The 24,419-nt window shown below is 37.2% G+C and overlaps 1 protein-coding gene across 1 annotated transcript in view; it reads right to left on the bottom strand.

Moving 5' to 3' along the window:
- The window catches only part of LOC149782376 (uncharacterized), a 145,254-nt gene that overhangs the window by 108,188 nt on the left and 12,647 nt on the right, over positions 1-24,419 (bottom strand). Inside the window, exon 2 of the mRNA XM_089933765.1 lies at positions 15,553-15,627. Within this exon, the coding sequence (XP_089789891.1) occupies positions 15,553-15,610 (58 nt within the window). The 5' untranslated portion in view covers positions 15,611-15,627. The remainder of the gene's footprint in view (positions 1-15,552; positions 15,628-24,419) is intronic.

Genomic DNA, 24,419 nt, shown 5'->3' on the forward strand with positions numbered 1-24,419 from the left:
GCCCTTCGGTATTTTGAAAAATAGCAACTTCGCCAGGATCAACTTCTGACAGCGATACAAGATTGTTAATATCGCTCTTGGTTGCAAACTTTGATGTATCGATGTCGACTGTTCCCTTTTTTTCTTTTCTGAAGAGAGATCTACCGTAAATGTCAACCATGATATTTATCTACGGTATATTCAAATAAAATTTTGCGATAAGAGTTGGATGATTTTGAAATTGCATCAAGGACATTAATTGACTCCGGGCCGCATATTGGTGGATCTGCTAATGTTTGTGTTGGAAGTGTTGAATACCAAACCGGAAGTTTTAGTTTTGACACATATTTGATAAATTCATTTGGCGGTGCTAATCCATATGAGTCAAAATAAATAACTTCGCGAGGATTAATCGCATACGCAACCCAGTGAGTGCCAGGGCCGGAATTTTTATCAAGATTTATTATTCCTGTCTCGGTGAGATTTGGTTTATCTGGTAGTTGATCTCGCATAAATACGCCTCTGAAAAATTTTATTTTCTTTTTTTTTGCTTCACTTATTAAATCTAAATTTGAGGCTGGTAGGCTCGACTTAGACCGGATCCGTACGGGGGTCGTCTTAGGTAAAGGCCGGATCCTTGTTGCGGCTGCAACAATTTTGCGAGAAGAGAGGGGAAGAGAAATCCTCCCTTTTTTTTGCGATATCTTCCTCCGACGATCTTCTTTCCTAATACGGTACCCATCCCACTAAGTGCACCTAATCCTATTGTTTTTGCAATCATGGGGGCCGCTGCAGCTATTAATCCTGGAATAGCTGCGAATAGCGGGAAAATACCACCTACTTTGATCATATCTCTGATTGCTCCTATTGAGAGATTCAGGCGAATACCAGTATTTGCTGATCTGGCTCTGGTGAAATGTCCGTGTTGATTTTTAGTTAACGATAGTTTGTTAGGTCCACCGTGAAGTTGATTACTTTTTAAGGTTAAACTTAAACCTCGTCGTGCTGTTGTTGCTGCATGAAGTTTTTTCACCTGACCGGGGGTCAGAGTTACGCTGACGTGATCGTATGGCATATTAATAATCACTTAATCTAAATTTAGAATTTATTACATGTTCTCTACGGGTGCATCGATAACTCTCATTCTACCGCTGATGCCTTCCAGGAACATTGTTCTATCACTGAGAATTACTGCGAATACCTTATATAAATTATTTCCTGTTCGAATTCTAGCTTTGAAATGAATATCGACGACGGATTGCTTTATCAAATCGAGATGTTCCAAGGAAAAGTAATAAATAGGATAAAGTTTATTAAAATCTAGTTGTGATATTTGCAATCCAGTATCGATATTTTGATCGCGACCCATGAAACTTAACAATCGATGATATGCGCGAGCTGTCGAATAATTTTCAAAATTGATGGATATTTCCTCGGATGGCTCCTGTTGGCCATTTACTCTCAGTGACACGTTTGTTGCGCTGATATTATCGAATATCATGTGGCTATATAATTGATGATATCTTCGTGTATGCAAAAAAGCGACAAAGATATGACGTGGCGCAGAGGTACCTTGCTGCGATGCAATGCGCCAAGTAAAATCACCATCAATATCAGTAGTTGTGGAATCTGTTGTTGTTGTTAGCCATGACATGATAGATTTACCACCTTGATTCATAAATGATAATAATTTTTCTTCCACGATTAATGATGGAGTTATCGCTGGCATCCACAAGGTAAATTTTAGTAATTTTACCCTACCTCCATGATTCGTGTGATCATTTGCACCTACCACGTTCGTTTGGTAATTGATATCACCTTCTCGCCAAATAGCATCATTACTATCTGCTTTTCTAATAAATGTTACGGTATGCTTTGCTCCGTAAATAACTTTTCTAAAATGCCTGCAAAATCCAAATATATGAGATAACGGAATAGCACAAGAGAATTTTCTACGTATATCCCACAACATGGATTTTCTCGTGGCAAATCCAAGATTATAATCAGGATTAGTGCCGAGGGGAAGATCTTGGACAGTATTAATAAGGACTGGGGGGGCGGCGCGATCTCTAGGTTGTCCGATATCAAGCGGTCTATTATCGGGACGATCAGAATTATCTTTGGCAAACATCATACCCGGACCAGCTGATCTGGTAAAATCATCCGAGTATCTCGCTAGACCTATTATCGTTGTTGCTAAATCAACATCATTGGTAATTGACTCAATTTCTTTTCCATCAATCATGTAAGTGGCGCTCTTGAATAATGCCATAATACCGTTATTAACAAATCCGACTCTAAAATCTGCTCCATAGAGAGTAACGCCGTCATCTCTAGTAATTTCACCGGTAACTTCGATATATGCCTCAGATGGAAGAAAATATCTTGTTGTATCGTGAACTTGAATTTCCAGGCGATTATCAGTATTTGGTGTAACTGTGTCGTACGAGAAATACTGGAAATCTCGCACTGATGTATCCCTACCTACTGGTTCATCCATGTCAAATACTTCATTTGACACTTGTGAGAACATTTATTATTAATAATATCGTCTAAAACGAAGACCATCGCCTGAAACAAAACTTGTATTTGCTAGATTTGTGTTAGCAACATTCTGAGCTAGATTTGTCTTAGCAACTTCCTGCGCTAGATTTGTTATAGCAGCTTCCTGTGCTAGATCATTTATTTTTTTATTTGCCGCATCATTTATGGCCTTACTGACTTCGGGTGGCATTTCGCTGGTAATGGGTAATTTGACGGGTTGCTTTTTACGTACTAAACTTAATATTTTATCTTTGATAGCGTTGAAGCCTTTACTGGCCAAATTACCGATACCAGAAACAGCAGTCTCACCTATCTTTCCTATTGCTTTTAATCCTAGTTGTTTTACCATTGGTCCAATTTTAGGTATTACTCGCGTGACAAGACTTCCAATGATATCGCCAAATCCATTACCGTGAATATATTTGTATACTGGCAATCGAGAGTTTACTATGCGGACCTGATTAGGTCTGCGTTGATGTTTATGAACAATCATATTATTTCAATTGTGTTGATTTAATCGATGAGTTCATCGACAAACTCTTTATAAATGTGAGAATCGATGATACCACCACGGAATAATCGCTGACAAATATCTGATGCTTCGTTGACTATCTCACGAGAATTATTTCCGGCTCGTTTTCCTCCGATTAATACTTCGAGGCGAGATACGTCGTTGACAACACTGTCGGGACAAACTGAATATCCTTGTCCTGATTTTTTTTCTGGATCCTCAAATACTTCTCCTGACGAACTAGACGACGACGTCAGTGGTAAATATATTTCTGGTGGAGGTGAAGGAGAACCGCCCCTAAGTGTTTTACCCTCCCCGGGGTCGATTCCCCATCTTGTTGGTTTTTCAGTGGGACCCCTGTAGTTTGACGCTGTTGGTTCCACAGGTGGGGGTCGCCAAGAGGGGAATGCAGAAGGTTCCCTTGGATATAATGTAGGAGAGAGAAGAGGGTGATGAGGATCAAAGGAAAATGATTCAGGACTATCACTTTTAGGTGGTGAACCTTTATCTTTAGGTGACGAACTTTTACTTTTAGGTGATGAACTTTTACTTTTGGGTGGCGAAATTGTCTTTCTCGCACTCGCAGCTCTATATTGAATAACATCTGATGAAAATTTTCTAAAATTTTCATCATCATATTTTACTGGTTTTTCTATACTACCAAAATACATCATTGCTAGCCAATCAATTTCGTCAATTTTATCAGCATCAATATCTTTTCGCAAAAGTAATCTTTTATTTTCCGGAGAATTATCCGCAGCCATTTGAACTGTTGAATCATAGTTGCGAGTTAAATGCAACATGTTTTCATTCAAATAATTTTCAGCAGATATTCTAGGATTAAGAATAAACAAACTACTAGCCGGTGATGGTACATATTCGGGAACAATTATTGGTTCATCACTCTGATCTTTTTTCTTTCTTGATTTTCTTTCTTTTTTCTGTGGTGGAATATCTTCCTTTGGTCTAGCTCCTAATTCCTCTGGTTGAAATATTGGCTCCTGTAGTTGAATATCTTCCTGTGGTGCTGCTTTTCTTCCTCGTGTTTTAGTTTTTTCTTTTCTTTCTTGTTGTTTTCTTTCTTTCTCTTGCTGTTTTCTTTCTTTCTCTTGCTGTTTTTTTTCTTCCGCCATTTGTTTATTATGATCATATCTATCGTCTGCTGCTGCCATAAATCTTCTAAAAGATGGATCCCTTTCACTCGCTTGCGTTTTTCCATCATAAATTCTAAATAACATACTAAACCAACTTTTACGAGTTGGATATCTTCCTCTTCCTATATCAGACAAATAGTCATTTCGAATACTGAACATATCTTCAGCAAGTTGACCAAATTGATCTAAACTATATATCGTAGATAGCGGTTGTGATATTATATTCCATCCCTCATCAGTGAAATTTTCTCTTAAATCATCGATATCAAATTTCCTTTTTTTTACTCCAGGTTTTCTCCCTCTAGGTCTTGCTTCAGTTTTTCCTTTACGACCTACTTTAAAGGCAATTGCAGGTTGTCCACCCTGCTGCGCTGCCGCTGCTGCTATTGCTAATCGATCGGGTAACGTTCGTGATTGCTCCTCAATACCTTTCAACGCGCGAAAAATTCCACGTTTTCTGGCTTCCTCATCTTCCTTATCTTTTTCGTCACCATATACAGTTTGTTCAATTGTTTTAGTAACTGGCTTCAACCATTTTGCCGAAGTTTCTAAAATTCCATGTTGCATATCTTCGTAACCACGAACATTTTTCTTAAATAATTGTTTTGTCGGAATAAACTTCTTTAATGCCGCTAATTGTTCTCGCGCTAATCTAGCCGAATGAGGTTCTCCAACTGTGCTAGTTTTCGGACTCATCTTATTTTCAGTGATATTGTTTTATTGTGAAATAAAATTAGTATCCGCAGCCCAAATTTGCAATAACAAACAAATTTTACAATACCCCCCCCCCCAAAAAAGCTGCCTTTTTTTTATGCCTGAAAATGCACTTTGGGTTGAAATTTTGCGGATTAATTTGCGCAGGAAGGTTTATTTTTGCAATCTGAGGCTTCTACGGAGAAATGTTTGGTGGGAGGGTTAAATTTATCTGAGCCACCTGGTCTGTACGACTTCCCTGCTGCTTGCTAAGTGTTCTTTCCAGGTGTCGTTGTAAATGATAACATCATTGTTGTAAGCATCACAATTTTCTACACCAGAGGTGACCATATTCATGAGACGCTAAAATGTTCTTGGCGACCCTTTCATCCCAAACAGCATTACTTTATATTGGTAAAGTCCATCTGGACTCACGAATGCCAAAATTTCCTTTGCTCTTACCGTTAGTGGAATTTGCCAAAATCCTTTGAGAGGATCAACTTTGTTGACATACTTGGCATTTCCGATCTTATCAATACAGTCTTCGATTCTTGGTAATGGAAATGAATCTGCTTTTATGACATTATTCACCTACCTATAATCAATGCACATACGGAAAGTTTTATCTGGTTTTGGAACAAGTATGCATGGTGAACTACAGTAACTTTTACTGGGCTTTATAAAGTCATTCTCTAGTAAATACTGAATTTCTTTTTTCAAGTATTTCTGCTTGAGAGGGTTCATCCTGTACGGGTGTTGTTTCACATGTTTGGAATTTACAATTTCAACGTCATGGAAAATGTTTTTCGTCCTTGTAGGAACATCTGGAAATAAGTGCTCATATTCAAATAATAACTGTTTAAGTTCATTTATTTCTTGCTCTTACAAATGTGACATTTTCTGGTCCAGATCTTTCATAATTTCTGATGTCTGAAGACTTGTCACTCCTATATCAGTAGAATCCGATGATATTCCTTCACTTAAATCTTCACTGAATGGGACAGGTGCAACTAAATTCATTGCATGTTTAACCTGGCTATCTCTTTCAATATACTGGTACTCCTATAATTTATTTAGATCTCAGGACCACTAATAATATAACTCATTCATTAAAGGGTATTAATATCTAAACTGACTAACAATCTGAAGAATGAGCAAGAGAGACAGAAACCCATTAATATCAAACTCAAAAGTTCTCTCCATTGTAGTTCTGTCAAACCATAATTTCACTTTTGACTTGAACTATTGGAAGCGAAATTCACGAAATATAAGCTGGAATGTTCCAGACCTATAATTTTACCCTTGACCTGATTGGACAGATGTGGGAAGGCCAAATTGAGTAAAGAACTTTATCAAAGTTTTAATACTCCTCAAATGTATTGCCTCTGGAAACCTTGTTGATGCACAGATAATTCTACTAAATGGTTCATCGAAGGCAGGAAAAGGTTGTAGATGAGTTTAGGTATCTTCTGATTGGGTTTTCCTACCATTTGGCAAGTATGACAAGATCTACAGTATTTACAAATATCACTTCTAATTTTTGGCCAATAGAAGTGAGTAAAGATTTTGTGATAAGTTTTATTAATCCTTAAATGACCAGCCAAAATAGTTTCATGGGCCACACTAAGTATTTCCTGTCTGTAAGGTTTTGTGCTACAATTTGATAGTCCACTGACCACTCATAACCAGCAGGTACCTCGGGAAGTCTCCATTTACTCATAACAATTCCATTTCTAATGAAGTAACATAAAGGATCTTCAGTGGCTTCAGTTTCACTAATGGCTCTTTGAAACAAACAAGAGATTTTAAGATCTTTTACCTGTTTGATGACAAGTGATTGTCGCTTGATACCCTGATTAGAATAAAGATAATGGGTAGATAAAGTAGGATTACTGTGATCAATACTCTTTGATTGATCCAAACAAGGAGTGAAAGGGACCTTATCAAAAGCCTGACCAATAAATGTGTCAGCTAAAGGAATAATTTCCTTATCAACATCATTTTCCAGAGCTGTCTTTTGCAATAGCTGTGGTAACTGCACAAGCTGGGAATAAATCAGAGAATTCTTTTTCTATTGGATTCACTTTCTGATCGAAGCAAGGCCGGTTATTTACAAGTGGATTAACCATAACCTTGTCTCCAGCTAGGATCTTGAATCAAGCATAAGAGAATCTTTATGTTTTAGAAGTTGTGCCAGTTTGAGTTTTTGAAGGGCCTGTATAAGGCTAAAATGATTTTCTGACAGAAGATTGTTGAGTAGAAGTCTTATTTACAAAAGGAACTTTATGAGTTAAAGAATACTTATCAGCAGCACGAGCAACATTTTCCATGGTTTCTATTTGATGCTCGTCAAGATAAGTCTTAATGTCACTATGGACACAGTTATTGAACTCTTCAAGTAATACAAGTTGTTTGAAACTTTCTAATCGTGTTCAACTTTCTTAGCTAAGCAACATCTATCAAACAACTGCTTTTTTCTCTAGCAAATTGGACATATAATAGAATGAAAATCATTTAAAGCCGATAAATAATAAAATTAACAATAAACAATAAAATTAAAATAAATATAAATTAAATCAGATATAAGTAACAATATATTCAGCCATTCTAGTATATAGAAAGATCATTGATTATCCAGGCCTTCAGATAGAAGACTTTTGAGACAAAGGATGTGGCTTTTGGCATTCCACGTTGTCACCAATAGGTCTGTCCTAGGTCGTTCCCATGAAGACTCTACTGAGTGCGAACAATAGATTAGCCAGCCTATGTTGTGTCGTACATAAACCTTGATTGTCATTGAGAACACCACTTTAGAAAATTGCAAACAATAAAAGGTCCGAGAACTTGTTCTGCTTTGCTGTTTGAGATAAATCACCAAGGTCAAGTTATCAGATAGAATACAAATAATATTCCTATGTCGGTTCACCAGCCATCAATAATCCCGTGGAGGCCACACTCCATTGGCATTCCTAAATATTTGGAGACTTGCTCCCCCAGTCCTGTTTTCGCATATGTAGCTGTCGTGAGTGCCAGAGGTTGTTCTTGCAGCGTTATCACAGACACAAATCCAAAGGGGGTTTCCCTGCTTCTGATATGCAATGTAGTATTCTTGCAGATTGTGAGAGTTGATCAAAAGGTCAAAGATTTGATTTCCATTTGGACCACATACTCATTGTTTTGGGAGTCCAATAATGCAACCAAGGACTAAGATGTCCACAACAAAGGAGAGCAAAACTTGGCAGACAAAGGAATTTTCTAGCAGATGAATTGGTCCATACATGAATGGAGCCTGCCATTGCATGAATTCAATTCTTGTTCCTGAGGAAAACATTCTTTTTACTTTAAGATTGATTTCAGACCTAGCTGACCAAATCTTGAAAGGGTACAAAGTCAGAGATGCACTTGGTGACAGGAATATTCAGAATGAGATGAAGGTAACATATGGATTCGTGCTTTGCTCCAAAACAAAACTAGTCTGCTGCCTTTTTGGCTGTTGTGGGCAAATCACAGAACTTCTGTCAGCTGTTTGATTGATGATATGAAATCATTAGAGCCAACTGTTGCATTCCATCATGAAACCCAAAGCATAACATAGTTGACTGGTTGACGACTTTTGATAAGTAAAGAAAGAACTCTGGTTAAAGGCTTTGTAGGTGTGCTGAACAGAGTCTACAGGAAACTGAGTCCCCATGTTGTCAAGGTAAACCTTCTCCATTCAGTAACACAATTTTGAATCCTTCTACTTACCAGGATTTGTGATAAAAAGGTGATATCAATGCATGTCATTTGAGACTGGGAGGGTCTCGTAGAACAAGTGGAAAAACAATCGACCTTTCTTTGACTCCTCCACTTTGCTCCACAGAATTGTGGTTTTCAACAGTTGTAAATTTGTCAGGACTGTTTCGCAGAAGTATGTACTCTAGGGATATCCCTTCAACCTTTTGTTGGTTACCTGCAAATTTTCTTGCTGTACCTAAGACTGTGATTGATGGTGGGTTGTTGCGAAATCAGGCAAACTGATCATTAATAGGATAATAGATGATGATGTTTGAGAGCATAGCTTGTCTTATGGTGGTCATTTATTTTTGAGTGGAGGCAGAGAGCACTGCATCGCATTCAACCTGCTGTAAATTCAAAGCTGTTTTTATGACCACGGTTATAATACCTTGCGCCTCTATGTTATGATGTGGACCACTCTATAAATATGTCCTCACATGTTTCTGGTGATATTCAAGGGTGTGAGAGTTAAAGCTGTGTTCCACCTATTGAATATTGTTATAGACATTGATGTAATGTTGATCCCATGGTTATAACATTATGAATCAACTCATGAGTATCCATATGGAAAACAGAACTCATTTGCAAGAAAAATACATATATAAATGCTTGGAACTTGTAATTGATGATCTAAGCTGTCCCAGAGCGTCAGTGACTTGTCACGGTGTGTAAGCAATTTAAGTTAAAGATGTCAGATCTGTAGATCCAGCAGTTAATGTAGAGCAACGATGAGGCACAGAACTCCTATGGCATTGGGTGGGCAATTCATGTCCAGGCTTGCAAGATGGAGCTTTACTCATCAAGTAAGATCTAATAACACGGGAACACGAGTGCCAGTTTTCACAATTTATGAATTAAGGTAGTGAAGTTGACATCTCAGGAACTACATGCAATGTAGTTGTAGAAGATAGTGGCATCTGGTGGCCTTAGTGGTTAGAGCATCTGCATGGTACCAGCAGCTGCCTTGCTTGGCTCTCAGCATTAAGAGGTTAGTGTTAGGAATGGTCAGTTGGGTGTCAGGGTAATGTGACTGGGTGGGAAATGATGCTGCATGTCTGCGGCATGATGCCCCATTCAGACATAATTTTGGTATTCCACAAAAAAGCTGAAAATCTGAAAGGGAGGTTTGGAGGTCCTCCCCCAACGGGGTCACGAAGCGCAGCGCCCCCGATCTGGTGGTCCAGGCGACCTAAGACCCATAACCAGAATACATTTTACAATCATAAAAACTGCTCCTGGTGCAACTTATGATCATAAAATATAACAAAATAATAATTTGAAATACTAACAAACTTACCAAAAATTTTCAACTTGACTTGAATATTTTCACATTTATTGTCACATGTATTTGTTCTCTAATACTATTGGTGCTTAAGTTATTTCATGTGTATGTCAATGTTTACATTATAATTAAGTCACAATAATTTGTCAATTGTTTGCAGCAAATATATTATACTTATCTCTTTTCATAACAAATCTGTAAAATAAACACCCAAGTATATCATCTATATATAAATAATCCCATACATTCACCTGTCTTTGTTTCCACTGAACAAAACGTGTTGATATGCCAGTCAAGCTCTTTTTGCGGCTTTGGCAAGGATTTCTCTAGCCTTCTTTTTTGACTGACTTGTTTTGGCTCAATGTGCAATCGTTTCTTATGAGAGCCTTTTTACTTTCAAGCTGGTGCTTGTGTTGGCAACATGCAGTGTGCATATTCTGACAGAGAACTACATCTGTTCTCTCATGCAAGAAATCTTTCTTCTTGTATAAATTAATTGCACTTTTTCCAGATGCCTTTTGAGCTTCAATTGTTACATATGCAGCTTCTTTTGTAGGTGCTGTTCCAAACTCTTCGAACTGCAATTACCATAGAGCAGAGGTCACAAAATGCCAATCCTCTAGCGTTCAGTTTTCTTATGAACTGACCAACTAAATTTCCGTCGACTGTACGCTCCAGCCATTCTCATTTCCATACGTTTTTTAAACCTTTATCTAAACTTCTCGTGACATGGTCTCTCTCAATAACTCAGGATGTCATTTTTTTGCAAGCATGCTTCTTCTTTCCATTGCCATCACTTTCCATCACAAGAAAATTTGTTGGATGAATTTAAACTTTTGACCAATCAGAATACTCTTTTCAAGAGTTGTGTGCTAACTAATGTAAGGAACGAATACGTTGCGGAATGGGACTGAACAGACCGTTTAAAAAATCGTATTGGAAATGATCAAAAACGGACTATATCAAGAAAAAACGGATTCAAGTCAGGGGAAAAGCAGAATTCTGCTTTAAAACGGAGAAAAATCATGTCAGCCCATTGCTAGACCTCACTATAAACTGACACACTGCAGATGTAGCGATAAGACTGCAATTGTTAAAGCTATCTTAAAAATCCAAATCACACACACAGCCAACTAAACTCGCAGCACTTATGAGTCAGATTCTTTGCTTCTAAGGCGTCACTACGTAGTGCGGCAGAGACTTGAGGGCAAGTAGAGAGACATCCTTAAAAACAGATGCCCAAAGATGGACATCGTACACAAGAAGTGTCTGTAGGTATTATGCAGGTAATATTGATCAATGAGACTGACTATATAACCTGCATGTATTGGACATGAGCAGCACTATGCACCTGATACTGATTCCTGAGAGTGCCTGTATAGACTGGGATTCTTCCACAGGAAGTGTTTAGCAGCACTATGCAGGATAGTCTGCTGTGTAACTGGTTCCATGAAGTGTGTTCTTAGGTATTAAGACTATAAACTGGGCATCCTACTCAAGAAATGCTTACCAGCTCTATGCAATTGATAGAACTGGACAAGTTCATTTTGTTGTAGCTGATACAGTATGATTGATTGTGGACTTGTCCCACTGCAATCAGAGTCGGTTGTGAAGAAACTTGGCCATCTTGGCTGGGATGCCACTGTCCTGTTCTTGAGGCTGAGACAGGGCATATGATATTGATCCTATTTATCAAGTAATTTTGATATGCGAGAACAACTGAACGATTTTGTTTTTCTCCATCTTGCTGCCCATTACATTATATCATGTTGAACACTTATATGCAAGCTCATTTTTGTCCCTCAAGCTATGATTGACTTCTGTCCATATACAAGTCAAACATGAATTCAAGAAATTACAACCAGAAAAAAAAAAAAAAAAACTACACATATTGAGTGATTGTCAGACTGGTCTCTCCCATGGTCTAAATCTCTAAGATAAAATAAAGCAGGCCCTATATGCACAAAGTGAAGTGAGTATCCTCCTTTATGAACTTGTATCTATACAGTTACCCGCTATGATAAATATTTGTAAAAGGGAATACAGGGGTGAAATGATACAGCTGTGCCGCATATCAATGCAATTCACGATGCGCAGCCTGCGATATGATACATATCAATAGGCGTATGAACTTGATGTTCTTTCCATCTTTGGAAGGTTAGTGGTGCCCTTTCATGTAAGTTGACATTCTGGTCCTATTTCCAGCATGCTAACTACAGACAGACATATAGTTATCATATACTTATATGCAATTCTCATTGATGAGAAGATAACAGTTCTTTCAAACAGACTACCTGCTGGTTGCAGTGAATTTTATCCAACGTTGTAGGCCATTTAAGGCTGGATCCATTTAATTCACTTTGTTTCATACAACATGAATGATTTGAAAACATCTTATTACCAATTTCGTGACTCAGTTACATGTTGAAGACATTATGATGTTTTCTTCACAAAAAAGAATTAATAATGCAGTTTCCTCATGCGAAGAAAATCTCATCTAAAACAAATTATTTCCTGCATATGTAAAAGGTCACTGCAGCCATACGTAATTGTATTTGTTAGTGAAGAAGGAATACTATATTGACTACACACGGTCTTATTGTACAATGTTGTATTAACTTAAACAAGGTAATAAACTTGAGCATTTTTAAATCTGCCCCATTGCTTATTCTATGCTAATTTCATTTATTTCATCAGCACATTCATTCACTGGTTAAATATATCTGCATAAAAAAGAGAAATTCCGTATTTGTTCTCCATGCCATGTACAATTTAAAGAGAGATGACAGGATTTTATATTAAAGGAGACCTCCCTCAAAGAAAAAGGAAGGGGACGTCAATATTTATCTAAACTTCAATATATGTATCTCTTTCGTCCTGCTCCACTTTATTAGATCTCTACTGAAGTCAACACCTTTGACAGATGTCACCTCTAGATATATAAGCGTTAATATGTTAATTATTTATGAGCATATTCTGCTCCTTGTCTTTTTATCAATATTGTTTTATGCTTCTTTCTGAAAGGGGCATATACATAGCTATCCTTGTCAGCTTGTATATGTTTGGAAACTGATCTTTGTGGCTGTTATGTACAATTTTCCAGAGCTCACATATATCATCTTCTGGAAAAATCTGCTCCAAAATAGGATTTTTCACTAATGTAAACTTCCTTTGTTAAATCAGTAGTTTCCTGCTAATATGCCATATTTTTATCTGTTCCATAATGCTGTATTAGGGTATTTAGTCCATCAATGCTTGTGCAGACAGATATCAAAATAAATATCTTTACTTCTTCATTTCAATTTTTATACTTATTTTATTTATCTTAACCCTGATATGGATAAAATTATATGGTTTTGAAGCATAGGATCCAAAGGGCAACAGTAATTAGTAAAGAAATGATGATTGCGTTACACCTTTAAGTTGTCTGTATTTTAATTAGGCTCAGTATTCTGCCATTTGTAACTTTAATTTAAATTTAGAAACACCACTGAAAGGGTAATGCAGTCTATTTTTTTTTCGCCCATATAGCATGTACATCTGACTCGTATTTAACACCTTTTCAGCTTTAACGTCACTCACTGGTATCTCCATTAACACTTTCCCACCTCCAATAATCTGATATACTTCATAACTTTAAAAATTATTGTCATCACAACTATCATCAGCAAGTATTTGCTGAACGAAATCATAATGAATCATACCTGAGGTAGCCTGCATTTTAAAAAGGCATTTGTAAAACGTCTTTTTGAATGGTTTCAAACTACATGCTTAATCCTGGGCATGTTGTGCTAATCAAATTGAGTATCAGAGCCATTCATGTCGTGTGTGATGAACCCAGACGTGAAACAGTTGCTATCTGAAAAACAGATGTCGCAACAAGAATGGTTAAATAAAAATTGTATAGTTCACCGAGCACATTTTCATATGTGCGGTTTTCAAAGAATTTGCGGGAGTTTTCATGTTTCAATGTTCTCCAAGCAAGCGAATTCGTAAACATTTTGCACGATTCGAGCAATGGCACACCTGACAGCATCTCCGCATAAGTACTTGACATATCTAAAGATTTTCCCGCGAAGACTCTGTTGCTCTGCCAAGACTTCCTGTTTGTCACACAGGGAAAAAGCTACATTGATTTATGATTGGTTGTTATTTTTACCCCGCACAGGAACAAGCAATAACCACAAATGTGAATTCAGTGTAACATATTTCAGCGTCCACAGCTTTCAAAATTGACCAAAGGAGTCAAGATACAATTCAAAGTAGAAACTTTGCGTGAAAGTGGATATTAACTGATGAGTAAAGAACTTCATTAAACATGTGGAACACGTTTAGAAAGTATGCTGAATATACTTATGCGTTAAGATAATTGGCATGGAATAGGGTGGGTGGGCAGATTACAAACCATGTAAATTTGTGCTAATTTGTAGACAGTAAATGGGTATTCTCAAATAGTCTTTTTCGGTTTTATTTATAAACATGAGTGCCTGTGACTGCAAATGCTGTTTCAGATGGATTATATTTTACAGAATAACAATGCAACTATCTGTTCACGATTGCTGAATACTTAAATAATATGCTTATGGTAAGTATCGTTTTGCATCGATTATCCATCTCTTATATCGATATGTTTATCGTTTCAGCAAAAGTCTCGATGTATCGATATATCAATGAATCGTTTCAATCCTATATATTACACACAAATATCTACACATAAAAATGGAACTGAAGCGTTATTATTGATACTTATGAAGTATGCAGCACAATATCCATTATGATATAATTTTACTTGTAGGAAAAGGACCAATGACATTCTATATAGGTAAAATTAATAAAGGGTCACGTGTATGAATATGAATTAAGTGCTAAGAGTAGATAATATAGAAACTGAACTGTATGCATCCAGACATTGTGCAAATTATACTGCAATATTAAATGAGATTTTTATATAATGCACCAGACATGCACTTATTAATATGCTTTCAGTAATATGAGAGGAGACCATTGCGACCTGGACATGTATGTACCAAAAGTACCAACACATCAAATTTATACAATGCCGATACAGAGGTATAACTAATATTGTTTTACCTGGAAATTAGTGCAGCCAGACAGCCTAATAAAGGCAATGAAGTGTCAATATATAATATCAATTCTCAATACTATTTGTAGGAGGGCTAAATGATGACCTGTACAGGTAAATGCAGTGAAGCTTAGTGCACAGGCACTAAGATTGCAGCGGTATAGGAATTTACTTGTATTTATTGTTTGATTAATTCAATCATAATCGTGCTCATTTACTCAACAAATTTCACTGAAACAATGCCTCCTTAGTGTCAAACCATGCATGCTTACAGAACTTGAAAGCAGCAACAAAAAGATGCAGAAATGCGAATGTGGTCTATAAAACAAGGGTCATAATACAGTCAATTTTTAAGTTGAAATTGATTCAAGTTTTCAAATACTTACAACCAAATCTTTGCTTTTTCCACATTAATTTCTACACAAGTTACCAAGCAGTAATGATATTCATGACCAACATGTATACAACGATGCAACATGCCAACAAAGCAGAATATGACAGGGAAACAAAAACCTAATTTTCTACTCACCTATTAATGGCAAATGCGGAAGCATAAAATACACAAATATCTGCACAAAGTACTTCATTGTTCAAGCAGTAATCTCTGAAAAAAGAAAATCAAAGATGAATGCAGACGGTCTGATCTAGAAGTGTGCTTGAGTCAAAGTTTGCTCAAACCAGCAAAATACCAGTGATGTGCTATATTCAAAGAACCAAAATAAAGTTAAATTAGATGCCTTTTAAATGCTACTATGTTAAATGCCTTTATCTATGCACTTACTAAACTGTATGACTAACTCAAGTTCCATAGTATGTGACTCTGTTTACTAATTGTGTCAGCCTGTACTTCTGTGATTAACTTTAGATAAGTATGCTAAAAGCAACAATTTAAATTTAACTCGAGTCTTTGTAAAATGAAAAGCCTTCCAATCTCACCTTTTATCCCACCCCATCACTAAATTTGTTAATGATGATCCAGAGGCCAACATTTGCTACATATATAAATTCAACTTTTCATACACAAATGGTGGGTAAAGTGTGATAATGTCGAACGTTTCCCTATTACGACCCTGGGGCCAAGTCCCAGGAGGATGGATCAGGGTTCTGATTATGAGTTTGAAAGGTGGATTCCTTGAAAACCAGTTGGAGTCCCAATTATGAGAATCTTTATTTCCTTTGTAGTAACACAAGGCATTATATATGCATTGTTGTGTCATGAGTATAAATATCATCAGGTTGCTGTTACTCATTCATTGTGAACTGCTTACTATTTCAGCGTGACTCGGCTATAGCATGCTTCATTAAAAGACAAACGCGATTACGGTGTGGCTCCCAAAATTTCATATACATGTACGATAAATATGTACAAAGTTTATTATCAATTTGGGAAAGAGATCGTGTATGAATTCTAATATAAGATGACTGTGGTGTGGCTCCTGAAATTTCATATTCATAGAACATTCTTGTACATGAAAAAAGTTATAAATACAAATAAAAACATATAGAATGTTTTTTCAGGGATCAAGCTTGACTTCTCCAACTTCACAAATTGTTATGTCTGGTCCTTACTGGCAATAAAATATACCATCTGGTGATTTGTTTTGGACAACAAAGTTGGGTGTTTATATCTATATTTACAATCTTGGGCTTGGAGTGTGGACAAGTTCAAAGGTACAATAAAAGGAAGCCACAAACTTCAATATACAATGCAATGGAATATATTGTTACATACGTAAATCATTGTTCATACTGACAAACTATTTAAAACAGTGCATTGTTATATCATAATCCACTTAAGCTGACATCTGGGCTGTAATGATTCAAACAGTCATGCTACAAGACAAGCTACAATCAATCATCCCCTTAATTCATTCAGCCCCAATCCGCCTGTAAGCGTGATGAGGCTGTACCATATTTCCTAGCTCTGCAGCATCAAGGTCATATAAGATACACCAAAGTGGATGGTAGTACAAAAAGGCAGACAAATATAGCTCTACAATGATACCAAATACAAAATACAGAGGGAAAAACCTATTTTTTGGACCCGTTTATTTTTCACCCAAAATTCCCCCGTGGTCTTAATCCGATTTTGCGTCCGAATTTTAGACCTTTTGGTCTCAAATCTAAGGCAAACCGGTCTGAAATGGACACACACAGATGAACCTTTGCAAAAACTAGGATAAGGTGGGCATTTAGAATAAAGAGTGGTCTCCATAAGAAAATGATGGGTCCATTCAATGATGGGTCCATTGAAGTCCAATTTTTAACCTTCTGCTCATGCGCAAGCGAAATAACCATTGGAAAATGATGTTTCCAATACAACTAGGCTTTAGGCTAATGGAAAATCTGTTGAAAGTCGATGTATAAGGATGTATTCGGAAATAGCCCCCAAAATGTCTTTCTAACTCGCAGGAGCAGGAATGGCTACAATACACCAAAAGAAACAATTTTTTAAAAAAAAAATGTACCCAGAAAAATATAAGTTTGCTGAAACTTCAAAGAAAACTGATTACCTTTCAAGCATCGATCGTTCTGTATTAGTATTAAGCAAGTGAAAAAAAAATGTAAGTCTCAGTGTTCTATAATTATTTGATGTTGCCACCACAAAAGCAAATTAGTTTTTGTTTGTCTTCCAAAGATGATCTTTTGAGGTACATGCACCATTCATCAAAGCAAGCCAGTACTTAACACATAATGGGTTGTACTACACAAATATAAGTTGTCAATTTGCATGTGCATTTCAGATAAGTTTTGTCCTCATTTAATCAAATGATTTTTGTACTTGCTTTTATTATCCATACCCTCTTCAGCCATTTTGTTTTGTACATGCATTATTTCCTTCAGCTGACTTGGATGGATATAACATGGTTCGGTCTATAATACGGTCGCGTTTTATATACCCCAGACCATTGTGTTATAGCAGGGTCACACTGTATTATACAAGAATGAAAGTCAAAGACAACTATGAAGTTACAACAATTCTCCATCTCACCTCTGTCTGCGTGGATTCGAGTCTTGGGTTCGGCCAATGTGGGTATGTTAGAAAGCTTGCCAGCAGCTTCTTGGGGTTCGGTGGTTCTTTCCGGGATTTTCCCGGATTCTTCCTGCACCATTTATACTGGCTGCCATGTATAGCCTATCTTGCACTGAAAAATGGCATTAAACCCTACAAGAACAACATAAATTCTCAATAGATTTACATTGCTTTTCTTTAATTTTGTGTGCAGACAGAAGGAATCAAGGAGGGGATTATTTTTCTCCAAATGAATTTATTTAACAAGCTCATTCCATTTATTTTTTATGCAACACGCTGTTATTCTTTGCAGCCGAACACTTCAACACAAGTAAAATTAAAACATAATTAACACACTATGTTCACTATTTCATTAAATTCTTAACCACAATAAATAGCGCTTATTATAACTGAATATATGACTATGTGATTCATTAAAATAATTTCTGTTTCTTATGTTGCTTATTACAATTATATCCAAAATCTACTTTCTGTCAGTTCATGAGCAGCCTTGCAATGAAGGAAATGCGCACATTTAATAGTCATTATGTAGATGAAAATTAGAAGTTTTGATGACTATTACGCTATCAATTTTACAACAAACAAAAAATTAGGTTTATTAACATTTGTTAGAAAGCACAAGATAAAATATTACGGTGTAGTATCAATGGAAATGCGCTGAATTTCACCCCACCCCACCCAACCTCAAATAGCTTTAAAGTCACAGAGCAAAAGGAAAACTGTGATGGCAACAAAAACTATTCAGCTGTGACTTTGAAATCGAAGCCAATGTAACACGCCTTTCTACTAATTATGTATAAGCATATGAAGGTCATTAAAATGCTTTAAAGTTAGAGAAAGGAAGAGACAAAGTACTGAGTTGTGACCTTGACACAAGATAACAACCTAATCTGGTACCTAACACTGTTTAATGATGTACAAGTATACCATGCTTCATTACTTAACCTCATATGACATTAAAGACGCAGAAAGAAAAGTGTGATGGAAAATTTAGAATACTGAATAGATCTTGACCTTGATCCCAATATGCTCATTGACACATCTTCTTGTGATGATGTACAAGTCTACAAAGTTTAATTACTTAATCTCAAATGGTTTTGATGTTATACAACTGAAGGGAAAGTGATGGAAATATGAAACACTGAGCCATGATCCTTGATCTTGACGATCGCACCTCAGTGTGAAATGCAACAAACCGTTCAGTGATAATGACGATCGCACCTCAATGTGAAATGCAACACAACGTTCAGTGACAATGAACAAGTTCACAAACTTTCATCCATTAATATCTAACACTTGAAAGTTACTGAATGGAAACAAAAGTGTGATGTTAAATATACAATATGAAATCCTAACAGTGACATTGAAAATAAGATCCCCAAGTAGTACATAACACGCCTTCTAGTGATGATGCCATGCCATGTACAATGTAAAATACTTATTTCATGACCTTGACGATAATACCCCCAATACTGTACATAGCACATATTCTGGCAATGGTGAATAACACATATACCAAATAATACATATACCAATCTTCATCTCTTAATCTCAAAAAGCTTTCAAGTTATATAGCATTAGCTAAAGTACCAAGAATAATGTAAAATACAGAGTCATGACCTTGACCTTGAAGATGGACAACCCAAAGATGTGTGTGTGTGTGTGTGTGTGTGTGTGTGTGTGTGTGTGATCAGGATTTTTAACGTAGCTTTAAAAAAATTTCAGTCATATCGCTACAATGTCTGCAGTGTGGCAGTTTATAGTGTTGTCTAGTATTGGGGAATCATGCCGCAGACATGTACCATTATGTTCCATCCAGTCACATTATCCTGACACCTGGCCGACCAGTCCTAACACTAACCTCTTAATGATGAGCGCCAAGTGAAAGAGCTGTTAATACCATTGTTGTAAGTCTCCCAAAGGGGTAGCTGACATACCTTCTAGTAACGATGAATATGTAAACCAAATTTACTTCCATAATCTCAAATGGCTTTGAAGTTACAGAGCAGAAGTTAAGGTGACAAAACGAAAAACATCTGGACTATTAGGTCCCATTCGTTTCTTTGAATAGATAGGAAATAATTAAAACCAAAGAAAAATCCTAGAACATAATCCTTAATGCAGTGATTAGGAAATGGACCAAATGGTACATTTTTCAATTTAGCTAAAAGATTTTCAAATTTGGGTGCACCTATGTAAAAAGAAATTTAAACAAGTTCAAACAGAAAAGCAACTACTTTATACCAGGACCTAAATAACAGTAAGTAAATGAAATACAATGATGTATTATATATATATAAAATGTGGTTCTGGCAAGCTCAAGTTCGCAAATAACTTGCCCGTGGGCAAGTACAAAAAAAATTGAGTTGGGACTTGTAAGTGTTCTGTTACTAACTAAAGCCACTCTTGAGAAATAAAGAATAAATATTGGTATTCTAACTTGTCATTACATTTTAATCATAATAGTTGTAAGTACCTGGGAATAGCAAATGTTCCGGTCCGTAACCTTGCTGTTTGTTAGCTGGCGGAGTATCAAGATTGTTTTGCTGTCAATAGGTGAGTACGGAGTTAACTGTTAATATCATTCATCGATATTTGGAGATTAAAAGCACTCATCACAATTAACTGACAAGACTTTATTCAAAGCATGATTGATGACTCGAACATTTTACATCCTCATTTGGCATTTATAATCTGTTTTGTATGTGGTAATTAAGAGGAGATTTAAAAGTAAATACTGCTTGGCAAACAATTAAATGGATATCAGTCTCAAAATTTGGATTATCAAATATTGTGGGCATGTCTGTGATTTCAAGGTGGCTAGATGATAATTGGAAGCAGAAGCAGATATGTGAGTGGACATAACATGCCCCAGAAAAGCATGAGAGTGAAATAATACACTATTTTGTGACAATTTCAGTGCTGGACTTAATTTTACCTTGTTTTCCAGGGGGCCCCTAGTGTATGAGTGGTCTAAATCATTACGGATCACTGCCATCTCACCTGTCTTCATGGGTTCGAGTCTCAGATTCGGCTAATGTGGTTATGTAAGAAAGCTTGCCAGTAGCTTCTCGTGGGTCGGTGGTTCTTTCCCGGGTTTTCCCGGGTTCTTCCTCCACCATTTATACTGGCCGCCATGTATAGCCTATCTTGTGTTGAAAAATGGCGTTAAACCTTACAACAACCTTGTTTTTCTTCTTGGTTGAAAAATTAAATGTGCATGATCATTTGAACTTTAAGCTAAAAGTTAAAGAATAATATTATGTTTGAATTCATGATTTAAATTAAAATAATGTAGCTCTGTTATTGAATGTTTATTTAAAATCTCGCTCTCCCTCTTAAAATCTAGATATACTATACCATTTTCTACCTGACCATTTTGGGGAAAGCTTGAACATTCCCAATTTTCCAGTCAACTTGCCTAGAGCAATTTGTAAATTCCTGAGTATCTATTATCATGTCCTTATAGGGGGGCATTCAGTACATGAATATTCGTTCCATTTAGAGAGACATTCTCTCAGACTGAGAAACAAATCCATATTAGGAAAACGTCTACTTCCAGTATTCTATAACATAACAAAAAACTATATTCAATTTAATTTCTGACACTGGAAATTCTGGAACCAACTTTTTGGATTGTACGTCTTGTGATCTAAATAAATTAGATAATAATTCTCTGTTATAAAGTCTAATCTTAAGAAATAAATTAACCACGTTTACAATTAATCTTCTCATATGTCTGGTCTTAACACTGAGTAACACACATCAATTCTTTTTAACTAAATACATGCATGAAGAATAAATCCGTAACTTTAATAACCAAGAATGAATAAAAATTATTGGAATTTATTCAGACTTATTTTCAGAACAAAACCAATTATATGACATAAACCAACTATATGTGTCCCCCTGGCACAGAAGGTGACTTCCATTTCTGCAGCAATAAAACAACTATATTTTCCCACCAGCCAGTGAACATAATGTTTCGATTCTGCAACATAATAATAAAAACTGCCTTTCTTTTAAAATTCACATATTGAAACCTTGGAGCTGCAACATGACCGGATTTAAGAGTACAAGGGAGATAAGAAATATCTGCACATTGATTCACATGATAATCCTTACCTTACTCATGGAGCAATAATTCAGCTTTTGTAGAGTGAATGGTCAATTGATCTATGGACCATTTAAGGTAGGTTGAAAACACTGTTTGGTGAGAAAATGACGGCTGTATACCTAGCATTACCTAGGTAGGTATACAGCCTTCAATTCTGGGTTGTTTATGTGGAGGGAAAAAAAGTCTGCAGATGTCAAGGCAGATTTTCAAGACTGCAGTCTAGACTTGAAGAACCTAATTTTCCGTCTGATCTACGTCCGAGACGAGGAATCATATCAAGACTGCCATTCTGCAAACCTCAGATGAAATTCTTGGATTCAAAACTAATAAAAACAAAGACAGGTTGATAAAAACAACCAAGGAATCCAAAAACCGCTTGCCCAAAAGAGATGAGTGTACCAAGTCCACCTTGCTCAACCATCCTGTCCAAAGAAGAAAGCATCCTTCTGCCTTATCTGCAGCTCCTTCTAATGCAGGCTCTGAGACATACAAAAGGAATGGGGGACAAAGCTTGCAGAAAGAACCTAGCTGTATGCTGACATTGGTGACTACAAGGGGTTCTATGAAGTGTTGAAAGCAGTGTTTGGTCCTTCCTTCCAAATACAGAGCCACCTATGGAGTGAAGATGACCCAGAGCTACTCAGTGACACGGAATCTATCCTGAACCGTTGGCCAGAGCACTTCCACTTCCTCTTCAGCACTAGCTGCACAATCCGGGAAGCAGCTATTGACCGCATCCCACAACAACCACCAAAGATGGAACTCGATCGGGCACCCACACTGCAAGAGACTGTAAAAGCCATAGAACAGCTGAAGACTGGAGAGGCTGCAGGAAAAGACGGTATCCCACCAGATATATGGAGGAGAGGAGGCCCAGCACTGCACATTAAACTCCACGAGTTCTACATTTGCTGCTGGGAGCAAGGGTAACTTATACAAGACCTCAGAAATACAGTCATGTTCGTCGTGAGAGAGATCCAAGATACATGACGAGAAAAAAAACAACAACAAAGGACTGTACATTATATTTGTAGACCTGACAAAGGCATTTGACATGGTGAGCAGAACTCGAATGTGACAAGTCACTGAAAATCACGGCTGTCCCTCAAAGTTCCTTACCATGGTCATCCAGCTACATGAAGCCCACCTTGGTCAGGTCAGAAACAATAACGACCTGTCACAGACCTTCCCTATCGCAAATGACATGAAACAGGGCTGCGGTATAGGCCCACATTGCTCTCAATCTCCTTCAGCATCCAAAAAGCAACAGAAGACCTAGATGATGAAAATTTCGTACTGATGGCAACCTCTTCAACTTAAGGCCACTTCAGGCCCACAACAAGACCTAGGAAAAACTGATTAGAGAACTTCTCTTCGCAGATGCCGCCACCCTTGTTGCCCACGCGGAAGCTGCCTTACAGAGAGCAATATACTACTTTGCAGAAGCTTGCCAGCTGTTTGGTCTTTAGGTCAGCCTAAAGAAAATTGAGGTACTTCACCATCCTGCACCCAAATAAGAGTACCGGCCATCAAGCATCTTCACTGACCAGCTTGAGCTAAAAGTAGTCCACTAGTTCACCTACCTGGGCTGTGTGATCTCCTCTGATGCCAAGATCGACAAGGAATAGACAATGGACTGTTCAGGAAAACAGCGCTTTTGGCAGACTCTATAAATAAGTGTGGAACAATGCCAATCTCAAAAGAGATACAAATATCAGCATCTACAGAGCTGTTGTAGTGACCAACCTCCTAGATTGCGACAAAATCCTAGGTCACCTACAGCTGCTACCTCTGCGTCCTTGAACACTTCCATCAGCGCTGCCTCTGCACTATCCTCAATACCCACTGGAGTGACTTCGTCACCAACACACAAGCAGGGATCACCGGTGTTGAGGCCATGCTCATGAAGATACAGCTAAGCTAGGCAGGGCACATCTCCAGGATGGAGGATCAACGCCTGCCAAAGATCACACTGTATGGTGAGCTGTCCACTGGCCACCATGATAGAGGGGCACCTCGAAATACATAAAGGCTCCTTGAAAAAGACCCTCACCACCTGTGTCGTCGATCACCACCAATGGGTATCACAAGATACTAACTGTGAAAGCTGGCGACGTACAGTTCACCGTGCCACTGCCATTTTTAAACAAAACAGATTGGCCAGCTTTGAGGAACAAAAGATGGCTAAGAACAAACTGTGAAACATCGGGCACCCATCACAACCCAGACAGTCCCTTGCAGCCTC

Source organism: Sinohyriopsis cumingii, chromosome 15 (genome assembly GCF_028554795.1).
Source record: "Sinohyriopsis cumingii isolate HCF-2022 chromosome 15, ASM2855479v2, whole genome shotgun sequence".
In the NCBI taxonomy this organism is placed as follows: Eukaryota; Metazoa; Mollusca; class Bivalvia; order Unionida; family Unionidae; genus Sinohyriopsis; species Sinohyriopsis cumingii.